The sequence below is a fragment of the Xenopus tropicalis genome, chromosome 1, assembly GCF_000004195.4.
Source record: "Xenopus tropicalis strain Nigerian chromosome 1, UCB_Xtro_10.0, whole genome shotgun sequence".
Taxonomy (NCBI): Eukaryota; Metazoa; Chordata; class Amphibia; order Anura; family Pipidae; genus Xenopus; species Xenopus tropicalis.
The window spans coordinates 19,279,047-19,295,184 of NC_030677.2; the positions used below are offsets into that span (position 1 = coordinate 19,279,047).

The window sequence follows — 16,138 nt, forward strand, 5'->3', positions numbered from 1 at the left end:
ACTCAAGTTGTCCATGCATGGGCAGATAATGGCCGGTCACTCAGTTCTAAATTATTCATATTTTTGTATTTGACTCATGATTAAGCTGGATTTAATTGGTAGGTGCAAATGCCCTTTGGGGTTGCTCAAGATGGTTTTACTATAATCTACTGGTTGTTATGACACTTGCCAACAAGCAAGTACAAGTAGGCAGCAAGGGTCTGGCTCTAGTATAATCTACTGGTTGTTATGACACTTGCCAACAGAGCAAGTACAAGTAGGCAGCAACTGTCTGGCTGTAGTAACCTATAACAAGGGCATGCTAGAACGTAAACAGGTGTGAAGTTCTGCTGATAGAACCAATGGGTTATATGAGTTAATGCAAAAGTAACGGCTGCAGTTAATTCAGCTAATATATGTACGAAGCTCCAGTTATCAGATCTGCTGCAGTTCTCGTGAAATCTCTCTGATAAATGGAGTTATCTGATGGCCCCGGGTACCCCCGTCATACATAAAAAAGTCAACAATAGGAGGGGGCCAGATACTGAAGCACAGCAAAGCAGAGCGCTAGTCAGACATCCAGCCAAGGCACACGTTGATGTGCTTCTGCAGTAGAGGAAGCTCCTACACCCAACTTGTTTATATGTGAGAAAGAGGAAGCTCTTTATCCTTATCTCTGCCGCTCTCATAATATGACTTCTGAAACGCTTTGAGCTAGAATAAGCAGAGAACGGCCCATCTGTCCATCAATGGCTTCCTCCCTGCCCAGGTTCCGTCCTTCATTTCAGATTGACTGCAACAAAAGAAGAATTGTACCCACGGAACATATTTTAGCCTTCAGTTTCCTGAAACCAGCCCTGATAACCGAAATGTAGCTGATAGCGGTTAGTCATTTGCACAAGGCCATAATTACTTGGCATCTGTGTGTCTGCTTGTTTTCTCTGTTGACACTGGGAAGGGGGAGGGTTACCTGCTCTAATTTGAAGGCTTGGCCCACAGCCTCCCTTTGTTATGTTTAACTTTCCCAGACTAACCTTTGCCCAGGATATTAGACTTCTGCACATCAAGACTAATTGGCTTATTAATAGGTTAAACCCCTCTCACCTCTCACTCTGGGACTTCCAAAGAGACTATCCTATTCTTAAAGGGCTAGAAACAACTAAAAGTTGAAACTTTTTTCCCCAGATTTCCAATGGCAAAACTGATTTATAGTTGGGCAATTAGTCTTGAATAACATTCAACCCCTTTTTGTGTCTACTTAAGTTGGCTATACACTGGCCTATACTAACTGGTATCTAACCGTTATGCCCATTGCCTGAAAATGAGCTGTACTGCAACAGATGTCCAATCACCTGCAATTCCTAAAGGTGTCCATACACCTTCAGATCCGCTCGCTTGGCGATGTCGCCAAGCGAGCGGATCTTCTCCCGCATCAACGAGCCGATACGGTCCCCAATCCGACTAAATTTTTAAACCTGCCCGATCGAGATCTGGCTGATTTCAGGCCAGATATCGGTCAGGCAGGCCCGTTGGTAATGCCCATACACGGGCTGATTAGCTGCCGAATTGGTCTAAGGGACCCATATCGGCAGCTAGAATCGGCCCGTGTATGGGGACCTTAAGGATCCATAAATGACTGGTCAAGAAGCTCCCCAACCTGGCATAAATGCCTAGATTGTATACTTACAGATCACAGCAAAGCTTCCATCCAACCTACATACAACCTAACCAGAAGAGAGCGTTTATGGTAATCTTAGTGCACCATGGAACCACCAGTTCTTTTTCTGTTGACTAACTACTCTCTCTTCTGAAGTCCTGGCTCGAAACATCAATCAAGCAATTTTTTTAGCAGAGGTTCTACTGTCCCTGCCCCATGTCCTTTAGACATGAGTAACATTAGCGGTGGTGATTGGCGGACAGGAACTTTTTGACTGCTGCTGGATCAGCGGAAAACAGTTCAGTTTCCTTATTTGAGGTACAAATTAGCTACAAAATTGAAACTGGCCACAAAAATAAAAAAAAAATTCTTGGCTAAATTTTCCAGCCACATCAACGTGGGGGTTGAATATAAAGGAGTGTGAGGAATGGGGTAATGAAGTTAACAGTGATATAAAGGGGGTTGAATGGTGCCAATCAGGCATAAATGTGAATTTGGCAGGGCATAGAGGGGTCGGAGAATAGATACGACCTAGTAGCAAGGATTGGATTGGGTCGAGAGAACAACAATAGTGAATTACAAATTTACTTGTGAAATATTGGCCAGATAGCAACCCTACTCTCTACCCAGCAACCTCTACTAAAGCTGGCCATACGCATACTCATACCATTGTAAGTCCCATGCAGCCCATGGTGTATGGCTGTTTTTCATCTCCTTGCTTCCCTAAATGGACAACATGTGATAAAGATAATCAGAAATGTCTACCATGAGTGAAAAGTGTCCACAGCCAAGAAAATACTACGATCAGAAGAAAAAAACGGAAAGAAAAGCACCACATTTGCAATCAAACATGCAAAGCACAGCTCCCTGCCAATTATGACTACAAGGCATAAAATAAATATGAACACAGATGGGTTTCGAAGAGCAGCAACAGAGACTGAGAAAAATTCATTGAGAAATTTCTGTGGGAGCCAATTACAGTTTTCTGATATAAATACTAATTATAAAGGGGGGGGGGGGAATTATTTCATATTCATGTGGCCTTTGAATGCGGAATGCTAAGAGGGATTAGTGCATAAAAACAACCGTGTCTCTATGACAACACAGGGAAAATGGTAGCTGTGTTCTGTTTATGGCTGAGGGAAACTCAGCGCATCCCATTTGCACAAGCACTATTTATCCATCAATTAGATACTGTCGTTCTAATTGGAGTTTTACAGAGCAAGCAATAATTCACTTTTAATCTCGAGGGAAAACAACAAAAACAAAGACCTGAACAGCCTGAAGTTTGGCACATCCAGTGTTATAAACAGGTCCACTATCTGATCATATCCTCCAAGGGAATTATGGGTATTTCCTGTTTTACTGCAGGAGGCCTCAATAGAGCCTGAGGAAAAAGGACTAAGACACTAAGGTAGGCTGATACCTTAGCCATGTTGAACTGGCACACTAGGGACAGTGGAAAATCCTGGTGGCCCCCACCAGCCTAAACTCCCCCAACTCAACCTGACAGCTGTGACCTCTTATATACTCCCCAATGCATTAATTCTGGTGATGTCAAGCACAGGCATGTTAGGCTGTTATATGAGCCCAGGCTGGGTCTGAGTTGGGAGAGGGTGGGTACCCAGGCCAACCTTGTACCTGAAGTCGGTAAGTGCCAACATGAATCAGGCCTTCTAGATAGTGGCAGGTAGCTCCTGTTATAGCACATATTAGAAGCTGTGAGATAAACATATCAGCTAGTAAGGGTAGTTTGGTGCTTCAGCAAGGTGTTTGCAGTGTGGAGTTGTACCCCACGTAACACAAGTCAGATTGTAAGGTCTTAAAAAGGTAGTGCTTAGGAACAGAGAGTGAAATCCCTTGGAGCAAACTGTGCGATGAGGCTGGTTAGGAAGCATTGGCGCCCTCATAAATCCCTTTCCTATGGAAATCCAAGACTGCCCAAATGGATAGACGGACTGTAACAACAGGAAGCCTCAAAGCCTGGGAAAAAAGTACAAATGGGAACCATATGGGCAGTGCCTGTGAGACAGAAGACAGGGTTTTATTGCTGTTCTTACTGAAGCTGGCTCTGTTCATTTTCTAATGACTAGTTACCCAATACTCAATTGGACTGGGTTCGAACCATTCTACAGCAAAAGTAAAAAAATGGACACACACAAAAAAAGCGATTACAAATGAACCTTGCAATCCAGGGAAATCGGATTAATAAATTCAACAGTGAAGAATTTTGTAGGATCTGGTACCATTTTTCTTCATCATGATGTTGGTTGCCCATATCCACTATCTCTGTACAATGTTAAGTTTCACAGATCGCCAAGCTAAATAAACCATGCAATGACCTAAATATACATTTCCATGGATACTGGGCACCCCCATGTGACTGGATCATTTGTAACTTCATGGTACAAGAGAGCAGCCAAATAACCACTGGTGTAGAAGATTCTATTGCAGTTGTAGCCATTCAAAGGAAGGTTTGGGAAGAAGGTCTATTTGCTCTTCTAGATACACCTAAAAGCTCAACTTGATAGTCATTTGGAGTGAACTTTAAATTGCTGTCTTGACTAATAGGAGTGGCCTGAGGTCCAACAACCACTGGTTACCATCAGGGTGTGTACGGCGTCATCTGCCCACCCAGCGCTGTGCAAGCCCAACTAGTGATAAGTTGAGCCATTGGAATAACTACATCTACGAGATCACAAGGATTAGTATGGATATCTGTTCCATACAGTAACCCCTGTACAGCTGTAATGGTTTAACCTCATTAGGTTAAGATCTGTCAATAGATACTCTGGAAAGGCTGCCATGGGAATAGTTGTGTCACTAGAACATACCTAATGAGGCAGGAGTAATTCAGTGATTGACTATATGCTTCTAAATATATATTCTTGTCAATATTTTATTTGTTGGGAATTCATGGAATACATCATTCATGTCTTAACACCCGCAGGATAATGGGGGGGGGGGGGGGGGGGGGGAGAGGCTCACAGAGAACCCCTTACACAACCACAGAGATATGAATTCCCTATCCAACTGCCAATCAGATGGTCTTAACAGAATTCTCCTGGGAGCTTTCATGTTTCAAATGCCACCACACTGGGATTACCAGTGGCATTTTGATAATGTCATGAACATGTTTTTCTGTAGATTACTATACCATATAGGATTTATTAGCCATAATAATACAGCAGGCAATTCAAAGAGATAGAGGCATTTCAATTCCAAGAGTCCACTAACTGCAAATATTAGCAACTTAATCAATTAGGAGATTTCTTGCCACAACTTAATCAAACCACTGCTCATTCAATAATGCCAAGCCACTGCCCTAAGTGGCCCCCAAGACTGTTTTACCATGGAAATCTGTTAGTTTGAGTATGTCTTGCTTACCTTTCCACTTCGTAATTCCTCTATGGTAGATCCAATATAAGACTTTGGAAGCAAGTGGTTCTAAATTTACAACGTATAGCAAGGAGTATCAGTACAATGTGTAAAGGTGCCCATACACGTGAAGATTCGCCAAGCGAGCAGATCTTCACCCGAAATCCCCACCTACGGGTGGGCAATATCGGGGAACATGTAGGCTATGGCCTGATGCAAAACCATGACTGCAGGGACTGCATCAAGGAGCCAATGCGGTCCCCGATCTGACTGAATCTTTTAACCTTTAGCCAATTTCAGGCCAGATATCGGTCGGGTATGGTGGTCGTTTCTGCCCCTACACGGGCCAATAAGTTGCTGAATCGGTCCAAGGGACTGATATCGGCAGCTACAATGAGCCCGTGTATGGGGACCTTTACTTGCCAAGTGGATAGCAAACCTTTCTGGGAAACCACCATTTCTAAGGTACATAAAGAGGTTCCCCCACAAACTTAAACACCTTGTAAAGATATAGGGCTGGATAGTCTACATCACCACAATCCAATCAAAATCTTTTCTAAAGCAAAATGTATGTTTGGCCAGCAGTATATATTATTTCAGTATTGTGGTTGAGCTTTTCTCATGGTTTCAAACGTTGCTTCTTTGACTCAGCTCAATATAATGCAGCACGTAAATAAGGTTTCCAGAGCAAATGACCTATAATATTATAACTGATTATACGTCATATAACTGAAGAGTATTTAAGAAATTAAACTCTACTTAAATGCTGCATCGTGATATGTCAACACTACTTGGGTCTTGGAGCTGCAAAGTTATTTTGCTTCTTCCCCATAGTCATATCAGCCTACACTTTTGGTGCAGGGCATCTGCTTGAAAGTGTTTTCTATTATAAATGCTTCCAAAACATCATTATATAGGAAAAGGGAGCTGTCAATGTCTGTATTTGCAGAAGAGCGTCAGTTCTAATATAGATTAAAAGCCCATGATGATGTCTGTCTCTTACATGTGGGAGGTCTATCTATCTGCTTAACCCAAGCAGAAGGTGTTGTAAGGTGCAATAGAGTTAAAGCTCCTGTATTTTTTAGTCTGTTTTTATATTAATTAAGTAGATTCTTCTTTAAAGAAGTGAGTGATGGATCCCCTGTACTGAATCCAAAAGGGCCAAGTATGGGGTTGATTGGCTTATTGGAGTAACACCATTAATGCTATATTTTATAGATAGAGAATATTTCGCATTTTTCATAATAATATTCTGTTGATATTTTGCTCATGGTTGTACATTTACCCCCAAGGGGAACCTGCTTTCCCATAGCCAGCCATCCTAACATCCTAAAGAGCCATTCTATAAATCTCACTTAACACTGAATTTCTTTTTTTGGAAGCCTAGTAAGACACGCCACTGTCCTCAATTCACTTTCATTCTAGGAAGGACGAAAACCTTTAAGACGCTGGGAAATCTGCCAAAGTAAATAGCAGACACATCCCAGGCTTCTCCACCTCGCATTTGCTCTGGGGCCTCCTACGGTTATAAACACACTGGAAAAGTCTCCCTATGTGCAGGCACACTTGCCAACCAACGCCTAGCATTCAGCTGGTATTGTGTCATTTCCCCCCAAAGCCTCCCTAAAGGTTAACTGCTCCACCCCAACACTATCAGAGCTGCTGGAAAGGGAAATAAAATGAATGCATAAAATAAATCAGGCACATCAAGTGGTCACTTCAATAACCCGTCTGTAAGCTCTTCCAAAACATTACCCCAGCCTCAGCATCTCCAAAATAATTCTTCAAATCTTATATCCTAAGCAACATGTCCCTCCAGAGTAGTTTTAATATGCCAGGAAAGAACGAGCAGATCAGCGCAGGGAGTCGAGAGAAGGAATGTGCCTACAGACAGGCAGTTTACAAGATTATATTGTCCCAACCTTGGGTCCATATTGGTCACATTTTGCCGCCAGCGTGGAGTTTGTGAGGGATGAAAAATATCACCCCATCAACAAATATTCCAACCCATATCTCGAATATTCCAACCCAAGAAAGCAGGAAAATTTCAACAAGCCCAAGCCAAGCAATGCACTCTGCAACAAACACATCCACTTCCATGCTCTTTCCGCTACTACAGAACTAAAATAAAGCAAATCATCCCAATTACTGTACTGATTATACAGCGGCATTTGGCCGCTCTTGAACCACAAGAAAAGGCGTCACTTGCACAGAGAATGATATTTGGGCTATCCACAATATTCAGTGGCTATGTCACTTCTACCAATCTTCAAATATGGAAAATCAATTACTCTTAGCTAAGGGCAAGTCATTCCTGAGGTTCCGGGAGAAGTCTGCATCCTAGGAGCAGTACAGTAAAAAAAAAAAAAAATGGTGCCCCAGTAAAATAGCATCAAAAGGCTTAAGACTTTATGCGGCCTCAGCCTGCACCATATGTTTTTTGTTTTTTTTTATAGTGTTATGTGTAACCCATAACACCAAATCTATTGCCCTGGCAAGCTGGTACATCTGTGCCCTAGATTCTGTTATGACATATGGCACTTAAAGGGTTAAAGAAGAAACAAGTTCTATTGTGCACTGTTAACCCAGTTTCCCACTTTACAGCACAGTGTTCCTAGCACTGCCACATCTGCCAGACCAGTGGTTTTCTTACCTTTTTGGTTCAAGGTCCCCCCTACCCCTAATTAGAACCTACATTTGGCAAGATTACAGATATGTTAAACAATGTATCAGTACAGATGTGGAATTCATTCTTGGTTATGGCTAGATATTTCTTTGCAGAAAATCTTACCACCGTCATAAAACAGATAGCATACAGCATGTATGATTGGGTGAAAAAAAGAGTTCACTACTATGTACCAGAGGGGAAATTCCACAGCTCTCTATTCACCTTTACCTTCTGATAAATATAAGTTGATAGACAGCTGTGGTGTAAATGGAGTGAACTTTATTTTTACCCATTGCAAAAAATGACCCTTGGACTTTATTTCATCTTACTCCAGGTGGTAAGGACAATAGAACACTACTTCACAGTGGAAATGAACCATTATAATTTGTGGACTTTAGTCTGTTCCCTACTAGTTGGATCCTTCAAAAGTTCTTTAAAGGCTCACTCAACTAAGTAAGAAAGTGATACAAAGCAACCATAAAGAACAAATGGTAGAACTTCTCAGTAGGAAAGTGCACAAATACAACAAATATGAACTTATATTTACAGCTGTCGGAAGAATGGCAGACAGTTAACCAGTTGTTGAATGCTAATAATTTGAGTGGTTGGTGTTACCTTGCTCGATAGAACTAACATGCGAGGAATTGGTGTATTTGCAAATTTCACCAAACGTTGAACAATCAACGGATTCGAATTTGTGTTTTCTTCTGATAAAGTTAATTTGGGCAAATTTTTATTTTTTTGCCAATAACTGTTGACAGGCCATGGGGGCCCATGCATGGAAGGATGCAGTTATGGCTCCAGTCAGTGCATACGTGAGCATTATAGAGGGTAAATTAAAGCAGATGACCGCACTCAGAGTCTAGGGTGTCAGCTCTTGGCAACAATGGGAGCCAGCAGGCGACAAAGCTCGGAGAACAAAAACAGAGCCAGGGAAGGGGCTACCGGTCACAAACCAGAGCAAGCTGTAGGAGCCCATCAGTCAAATAAAGGAATATACTGCTGGTCTCGCTCAATTCAACTTCAGTAATCCCATGGATAGGGACACTGAACAAATTGTCCTAATTATCAGTTCATCCCCAGGCCTTTCACTGGAGCTGCCATTCCAAGGGGTTAGGATAAGACAATACATTGCCCAATAGACCACACAATAGCCTTGTCTGCAGCTCTAGCAGTCTACACCGTTAAGACAAATAAAGGAGTATGAAGTACTTGCAGTGGCAAAGAGGTAATGAAATGAAAGCTTGACATATTCTACAGAGAAAAGTGAATAATGGAAGCCTGAAGTATGCAAACTAATGGTCCTGCAAGCTACTTACAATACTGGAGGAACTGAAGTATTTTTTACTCGGAGTACAGTTGTTATGGAATAGATGGAAGTACATACAGTAGAAAATAAGAAGTTGGGAGGGATGATCCTGAAGACCAGTTAGGGTTACATATGGAGAAAATGTTAACTCTCCTAATGACCAAATCATGAACCTCACAGGGGGCTTGAACTTAAATAGTCCAGCAACTATTGGTATCAAAGAAGAAGACATTGTGAAACCGGGATCAGAAAAGAGAAATTTATTACTTGCTGAGGGAATATTATGAGCAAAATGTAATTGCTACATAGGAGGAGTAACTAAAGCGTGAAGTACTTGCATTACGGAAGGAACGACTGAAACACGGAGTTCTTGCCGCAGAGTGGGAGTAATAAAAATATAAAACGTTTCACAATAGAAATAGGGCCAGAAGCATGAAGTATTTGCTATGTAGAGGGAGGAACTGAAGCATGAAGTACTGGCAATATGAAAGAAAGAACTGAAGCACAAATTACGTGTAGTATTGAGAGAGGAACTGAAGCATGAAGTATTCACAGAAATGATGCACAAACAGTCTTTGGTGGGCACCAAGCAATGATCTAACAGCCACAAATGACATGGAACGTCTTGTTATAACATTCAGGCCTTAATCCATGGATAAGGTGTCACAGCTTGACTGGATTTGCCCTTGTAAACACTCAATAAAGAGAACAAAGACACCAGGGGGAAGTGTACAGTATGTTGTGATCGACGCTGGAGTTCATGAATTAGAAGCAGAAGAAAATAACTAGAGATGGCCACATACAGGCCATTAAAAGCTATAGGCCTTCAGACAGAACTTGCAGCTTACTGGCCCAAGTATGGGTTAGAGTCTTGCTGACCCACAACCCACCCCACACCTGCTATCTTGTTAAGACCTCTACCTGGGCCGTTACATGAACCCACCCGCAAAGAGTTTATTTACTACCTGGTACCCACAAAGCAGGAATTGAAATCACTGTGGACCACAACTGAGGTCACTCCGGAGGCAGATCAACTAGGTAAAGAGAAAAAAATGCTTTAACATCAGGGGTTGGTGGGAAGACTAAGAGCCACACTTTACCCATATACCCAGGCAGGGCACTTGTGGACCACTCACCCGCTTAGTGAATCAGGGAATTCCTACCCGAAACACAACTGCTTTGTGGGTATTCCACTGGTACCAAACCCACTGCAGGTCTCTAGTATGGGGCCTGCCATACCTGACTGAAAAAATACCAGATATCGATCAGGCAGGTTAAAGACACAATTGGGAAAGGACTATCTGTATCAGCACACTGATGCTCTCTTATAGTCTCTTGACTATAAGCCCATGGTATAATTTGATCTTTGGCTGAAGGTCAAACAGTTAGATCATTATGATTAAAGGTGGCCATACACTGTAAGATCCCCTCGTTTGACAAGATCACCAAACAAGTGGATCTTCTCCTGATATGCCCACCTACGGGTGGGTGATATGGGGCTAATTTGGCCCTAGGGCAAAACGATCCAATTAAAACGGCAGGCATAGGCGCCGTTGGTTTGGGGACTGAATCAATGAGCTGATGCAGACCCCGATCCAACAGAAAAATCAAACCTGCCGAATCAAGATTTCAGGCCAGATGTCGGACGGGGAGGCCCATCAGTGGTGCCCATACAGGGGCAGATAAGCTGCCGAATCGGCCCAAAGGGCCAATATCAACAACTGAATTCGGCCCGTGTATGGCCTCCAGCATATGGCTGAGCAAACTGGGTAAAGATCTCTAAGTGTATGGGCATCTTAAGACTATAAATAGTTCCCAAAATCCCCAGCAACATTCATAGCTTGAGATTATAAAGAACAATTCCTTCTAGGCACATTTGCATGTATACACTGCTAGTCTATGAATTCTGGTGCCCTGTGCTTATGACCAGTCCGGGCTGATTTTCAGCTGAAGGCACAGAGGCAACTGCCCCTTTAAGGGGTCTATCCTTGTCAAATGTTATAATAGAAATGTTAAAAAGTCCTAAATGGATTTTTATATGATATATCTCGGCCTGACTACTAATGTCAGAAATGCTTTCAAACGTTTTGCTCAAAGATAAGATGCGAGTTCTCGGGGGAACGTCAGTTCAGCAATATGCAATGTCTTTACAACAAAATCAATAAATCCATTTCAAATTCACCCAGGAAAAAGAAAAAAGCAATTGCAAAGGCCAAGGAGAAGGAAAATCACAAATTCAATAGCGGTGTAGAACATTCACAGCTCCTTGAGGTTCTATTAAAGGCATTCTAGACGCGTGAGGAGAAACCTTGTAAGCCACATTATAGATCCACTATTAAATCACTACAGGGTCTTGTATTTAATTAACACTTAGTTACCGGGCTAGTTATTATAAAAAAAAAAAGACCTAACATAGAGACACAACAAATGTCGTCATATTTTAAAAAGGACATGGACTTAGGGAGACCTTGTTCTTAATGGAGGCCTATGGTGTTTGGCTCAAGCATCGTACAGTATAATCACTACACAATTACATGTGTGTTCCTCCAGCAGGGGCAAAAGGACCCAAAAGAACCCAGTTTCACATTATATTCAAGTCTATAAGATGTGCCGTGCAGCCATGGCCACTTTGTATTCATTTAGTGACCATATGGAGGTAGCTATTTGGGTGACTAAAGCCCATTACTAATGCAGAGAGGAGGGGGCTATGAGGGGGGATTTCCTTTATTAGAGTAATAAATTAGCACGAGCCCCATTCACATGTGCATCATTTAAATAAAGATTAAACAGATGAACATTTTCACATTTTTCTTTTTGTGGCGCTGCGTAATTAAGAGCTTTATAGGCAATGGCCTTGTGGAAGGGGGTAAATGACAACGCATTCGAAATAAAGCATAATGCATAGAGGCTTCGGAACTTACTGAAAATGGAAAGAAACAAAGAGGAGCAAGTCATTTCCCATTTGTCTAGATTTGGTACAGCTGTAGAAATGGTGGCTAAATATAAATAGGGCAATAGAATCAGGAAGATGATAAGAATAAACACAGCTAAACGCGTTTCATGCTCATATTGCTAAATACAGTAGATGGTGCCTGTGCCCAAAGCAACCATGGAAGGAGTTATTGTAGGGAACCTACCCCGCTGCCCCTTTTCACTATAACCCTTGTATGTAGCTACCCCGTCTGGGCTAAAGCCTAGGCAATTTTACTGTGGACCAATGGACCAAAGTCCTTAAGGCTGAATAAAAGGGCTTGATAAAAAAATAGGGTGATTAGGAGCTAGATGGGGAGGTGCAGAAGGCCTCTATGTCTATGTCTCAAAATCCAAGAGAAGAGGAAAGCAGGTGGAAAGAAAGTTGTATTACTTATTGGAGAGCTTGGCTCAATAACCTCTGGTCCCCCTGGCCATTTATCTATCAGCTCTCACAGCCTTCTGGTGCCGTATGGCTGAATGGACTCTAATTGCCGGGACACCACAGCTGTGAGGGGTCCAGACAAGCCACATAACTGCTGAATCTCCGCTCAACTTTCAAAAACTGAACACCAAAAGCCCATCTGGCCAGAAAAAGAGCTATTCCCCCAAGCAGGTCACCCAGCTGTCCCCTATGCTAGTGACTGTTCTAAATAAGGATGTAGGGCTGTCTAGGAAGCATCAATTGCATTGTTCTGAACATTTCAATACAAGACAGCACGGCCCTTAGGGACCAAAAGAGCTCCCAGTACTTCTGCCCCGGCGATGAAAGGATTGACATTACTGCCTGTTAAGAGCTGCCATAAAATGACTTTAAAACAGAGCAAATGTATAAAATCAATATTGCCTATTTTGAAATGAAAATGATTGGCGGCACACAAGAGGTAGCGGTGTTTGTTAGGAATGACAAGCGTGAAGAACAAGGAGCGGCAGGAGGAAGAGGAGTTCATGAAGGGGTTAGTGGCAGCTGGGTGTAAGAGCCTTACCTACGTCATAATCAGCTTGCAGGATAGGGAAGAGTAGGGAAAGAGAGGAAAGAATAGGGAGAAGCAACTGTGAGCCGCAAAAGGTTCTGCTTATCTTGGGGCAATGGAACCCGAGAAGGTACCGTGTCCCCTGGGTCAGGCAACAGCAGCACAAGGCCAGAAATCGCCAATAATGACAGTGGGAAAGCACTTTGAGCGGCACAACCATTGCCCTAATCAAGGTTGTAAGGCATTAACAAACCTTAAAGGTCAAGTGTAGACTGTATGAATAGTGCTCATGGGTGCCGGCTGTATGTGGCTGAGATCCCACACTCTGGATGCACCTTAGTGAATGTACCGTATAACTGAAATTGAAATAAATGTGGAATGTAGATACAGCCTGCTGACTTGGCATCAAAAGCAGGTTACAGCAATACTGTATGGGCCCCCATTTAATGCAACTTTGTACCCACCACACACCGATGGAGGGGGTTAATAAGCATGTGGGTACCTAACCTATGTCCAAGTTCAGCCAGATCTCTGGTCACTAGGTCTCCAAACCTGGGTGCCACCCAATAAATACTATTCAGCATGCTGCCCACCCTGCCTTCGCACAACACAGACAAAAATCAAGGCTTTTAGAAGCAAAATTCCCCCTCACCGCCACCCTGTATCTTGGCATCCAGTGGTTAAGGTTGGCTGCTGCCTCAAATTCCATTTGGCTAAATGTACATGGAACTGTGGGTTATAGGTTCAGAACCCCACTTTGCTCAGGCCCATAACACAGTCAGATATATAAATATATACTAATATCACTCATCCTACTGCACTCCCTGTATCTATGGCTGCAAAGGAAAGCCTACCCCCAAGTCTCACCCTAACTGGCCTCTGGGCTCAGCTTCAAGCTAAATCTAGAAAAGCAGATCAGCTCTCACCCCAAATCTTACCCTAATTAGCCTTAACGTTGCTCCCTCTCTTCAATGCTGGGGTTCCCAAGGCGGGAAGCCGGCCTGTAGTTTGGGATCTGCATACCCACAGTAACACATATTGTATATTCGCTATGGGTAAGGTTACATTTGAATAATAGTTAAAGGACACTTCATGAGCATTCTATTTTATTACCCAACCAAAAACACTTTTGCACAAGTATCTGAGACTTAAACAGAATAAACAACACCCCCCCCCCCAAAAAAAAACAGAAAATCACATAGCAAATAAATGGCTGCCCCCTTCCAATTCCAGCTGAACCATAAAGAGTTAATCAAAGTCACAGAATTCCTGGATGGATAAATGTCACTTTCCTAGATCATACCACCCACTTTATATTACGGAGACCCCCCACCCCGGCCACCAGCGCCGCTTTCACACCAGGAACCCATCTTTTATTAATTTCAGACGCCAAAGCTGTCTATTCCTTATGCACGCCACTAATCAATGCAATGAGATGTAGCAGGCACCTCTTTATATGCAAATGGGCCCCACCGGGTATTGTTCTGCTCGCTGAGCAAATAGGTCAGAAGAGGAATAAAAATAACACACATACAGGCCTTTTTAGGAACATACTCTACAAGCAACGCCAACATTCAAACCTTGTCTTTTTCACCAATGTCCTGCCCAGTATTTAAAAAAAAAAAAAAAAAAAATGACATTATTAGCTCAGAGACAGCCCTGCAGATGTTACTGGACTACAACTCCCAGCAGCCCTCAACATAAAACATATCCTATATCAGAAACTACTGAGTCACTCAACACCGAACAGAACAAATGATTTAGGAAGTGAAGTGTCATTATTGTAACCCCATCATACTGCTGCCTTAAGGGTGTAAAATTCAGATTATTCAGGGTTTTTTTTTCCCCTTGCCGGCGTGACTGCAAAGCACTGCGCCACCATGTGCTCCCGGCAACGGCACGGTTAATACATACGCCTCTCCCAAGGAAGGCTTAGGATACAACTTACATTTTTCAGCCGCCAAAGGAAAAGGAAAGTTCCAGGCGTGCATTCTAAGCGCCTACCAACGCCACTAGAGGCGATTTCCTTCCCGAAACTGGAGAACGCAGGTTATCTTTCCACAGCCACGGGAGATTCGCCTTCGCATCCGAAAAAAAAGGGCCCAAAACGGATAACGCCAGGTCTTAAGTGTTTCTGAGACAAAAGAGCAAAAGGCAGAGGCTTCTTTTGTAGCAGTAGCGCAGCGCGGCGAGATCCCTATCGGAGGCAGCCCATCTCATTCACTGCAGGATGCTGGGCTCACAGCGCCGATGCCGGGCTCTCTGCTCCATCACAATCTCGGCAACCAGGAAAAGGGAAAAAAAAAAAAAATCCGCAGGAATATTAAAACCCATCAGGTGGAATAAAAGTCATTCCTCTGCCGTTTCTCCGCTCGGCATTTAACTTCGGCCGCCGGGTATTGCTTTTCTGCCTTTTTTTTTTTTTTTTGCTGATCCCAGCAGTAATTTTTCCTTTACGGAATGGATTTTATTTCCCTTCTCTTGGAAAGTTCTTTAGAAAAAGAAAAAAAAAAAGAAAAAAAAAATCCCATAGCCGCACACGAGATATATATATAATTTTTTTTTTTCGTTGCCGGAATTATGATCTCAACTAAATGTGTTTCTGCTGCCAAAGGGGTGGGGGGGGGGGGGCGTAGGGAGGAGAAAGTGAGTTCCCTTTTCGGCTCTCCGGCTGCAAAATTCAGCCTGTTTGCTCGAAACCAACATGTGTCAGCAGAAGTCTGAACTGAGTTTTTAACCCCTCGGCTGCCACGCGGTGTCAACCCTCTGGGGGGGGGGGGGATAAACAGATTAACCCGTTCACGGCCGACTTGCGTCACAACGAATCAAATGCAAAAGGGAAAACAAATGACAAAAAAAACACATTTATAGGGCATTCAACTTCACAGCCTGCGACGACTTGCCACTAAATACGAAAACAAAATTGCAAAAAAAAGATCAAAATGAAAGTTTTACGGCAGAATTCTTCCGGCAGAATAGAATCCATTCCAATGTGGGGTAAATAATAAGCAAGGAAACAATGGGATGGGGGAATTATTGGGCACATGGAGTGCAGTCGCCGTCCCTTCGCCTATGGAATAGCCCCCGACTCCAGCGCTGCCTTAGAAATAACCTTTTATTCTCCAGCAAAACCCTCTTAAAAAAAAAAAATGCCCTCTCCCGTACGGAGTCGCAACACACACAAAGCCAGGGAGAAATGAAGC

General features: G+C 42.9%; 1 protein-coding gene across 4 annotated transcripts in view; it reads right to left on the minus strand.

Annotated features, from left to right (window-relative positions):
- The window catches only part of ctbp1 (C-terminal binding protein 1), a 277,705-nt gene that overhangs the window by 31,266 nt on the left and 230,301 nt on the right, over positions 1–16,138 (minus strand). The window contains exon 1 of one of the 4 annotated variants that reach the window (XM_012960342.2): positions 14,884–15,468. Coding sequence (XP_012815796.1) covers positions 14,884–14,926 — 43 coding nt within the window. The 5' untranslated portion in view covers positions 14,927–15,468. 4 annotated transcript variants of the gene reach the window in all.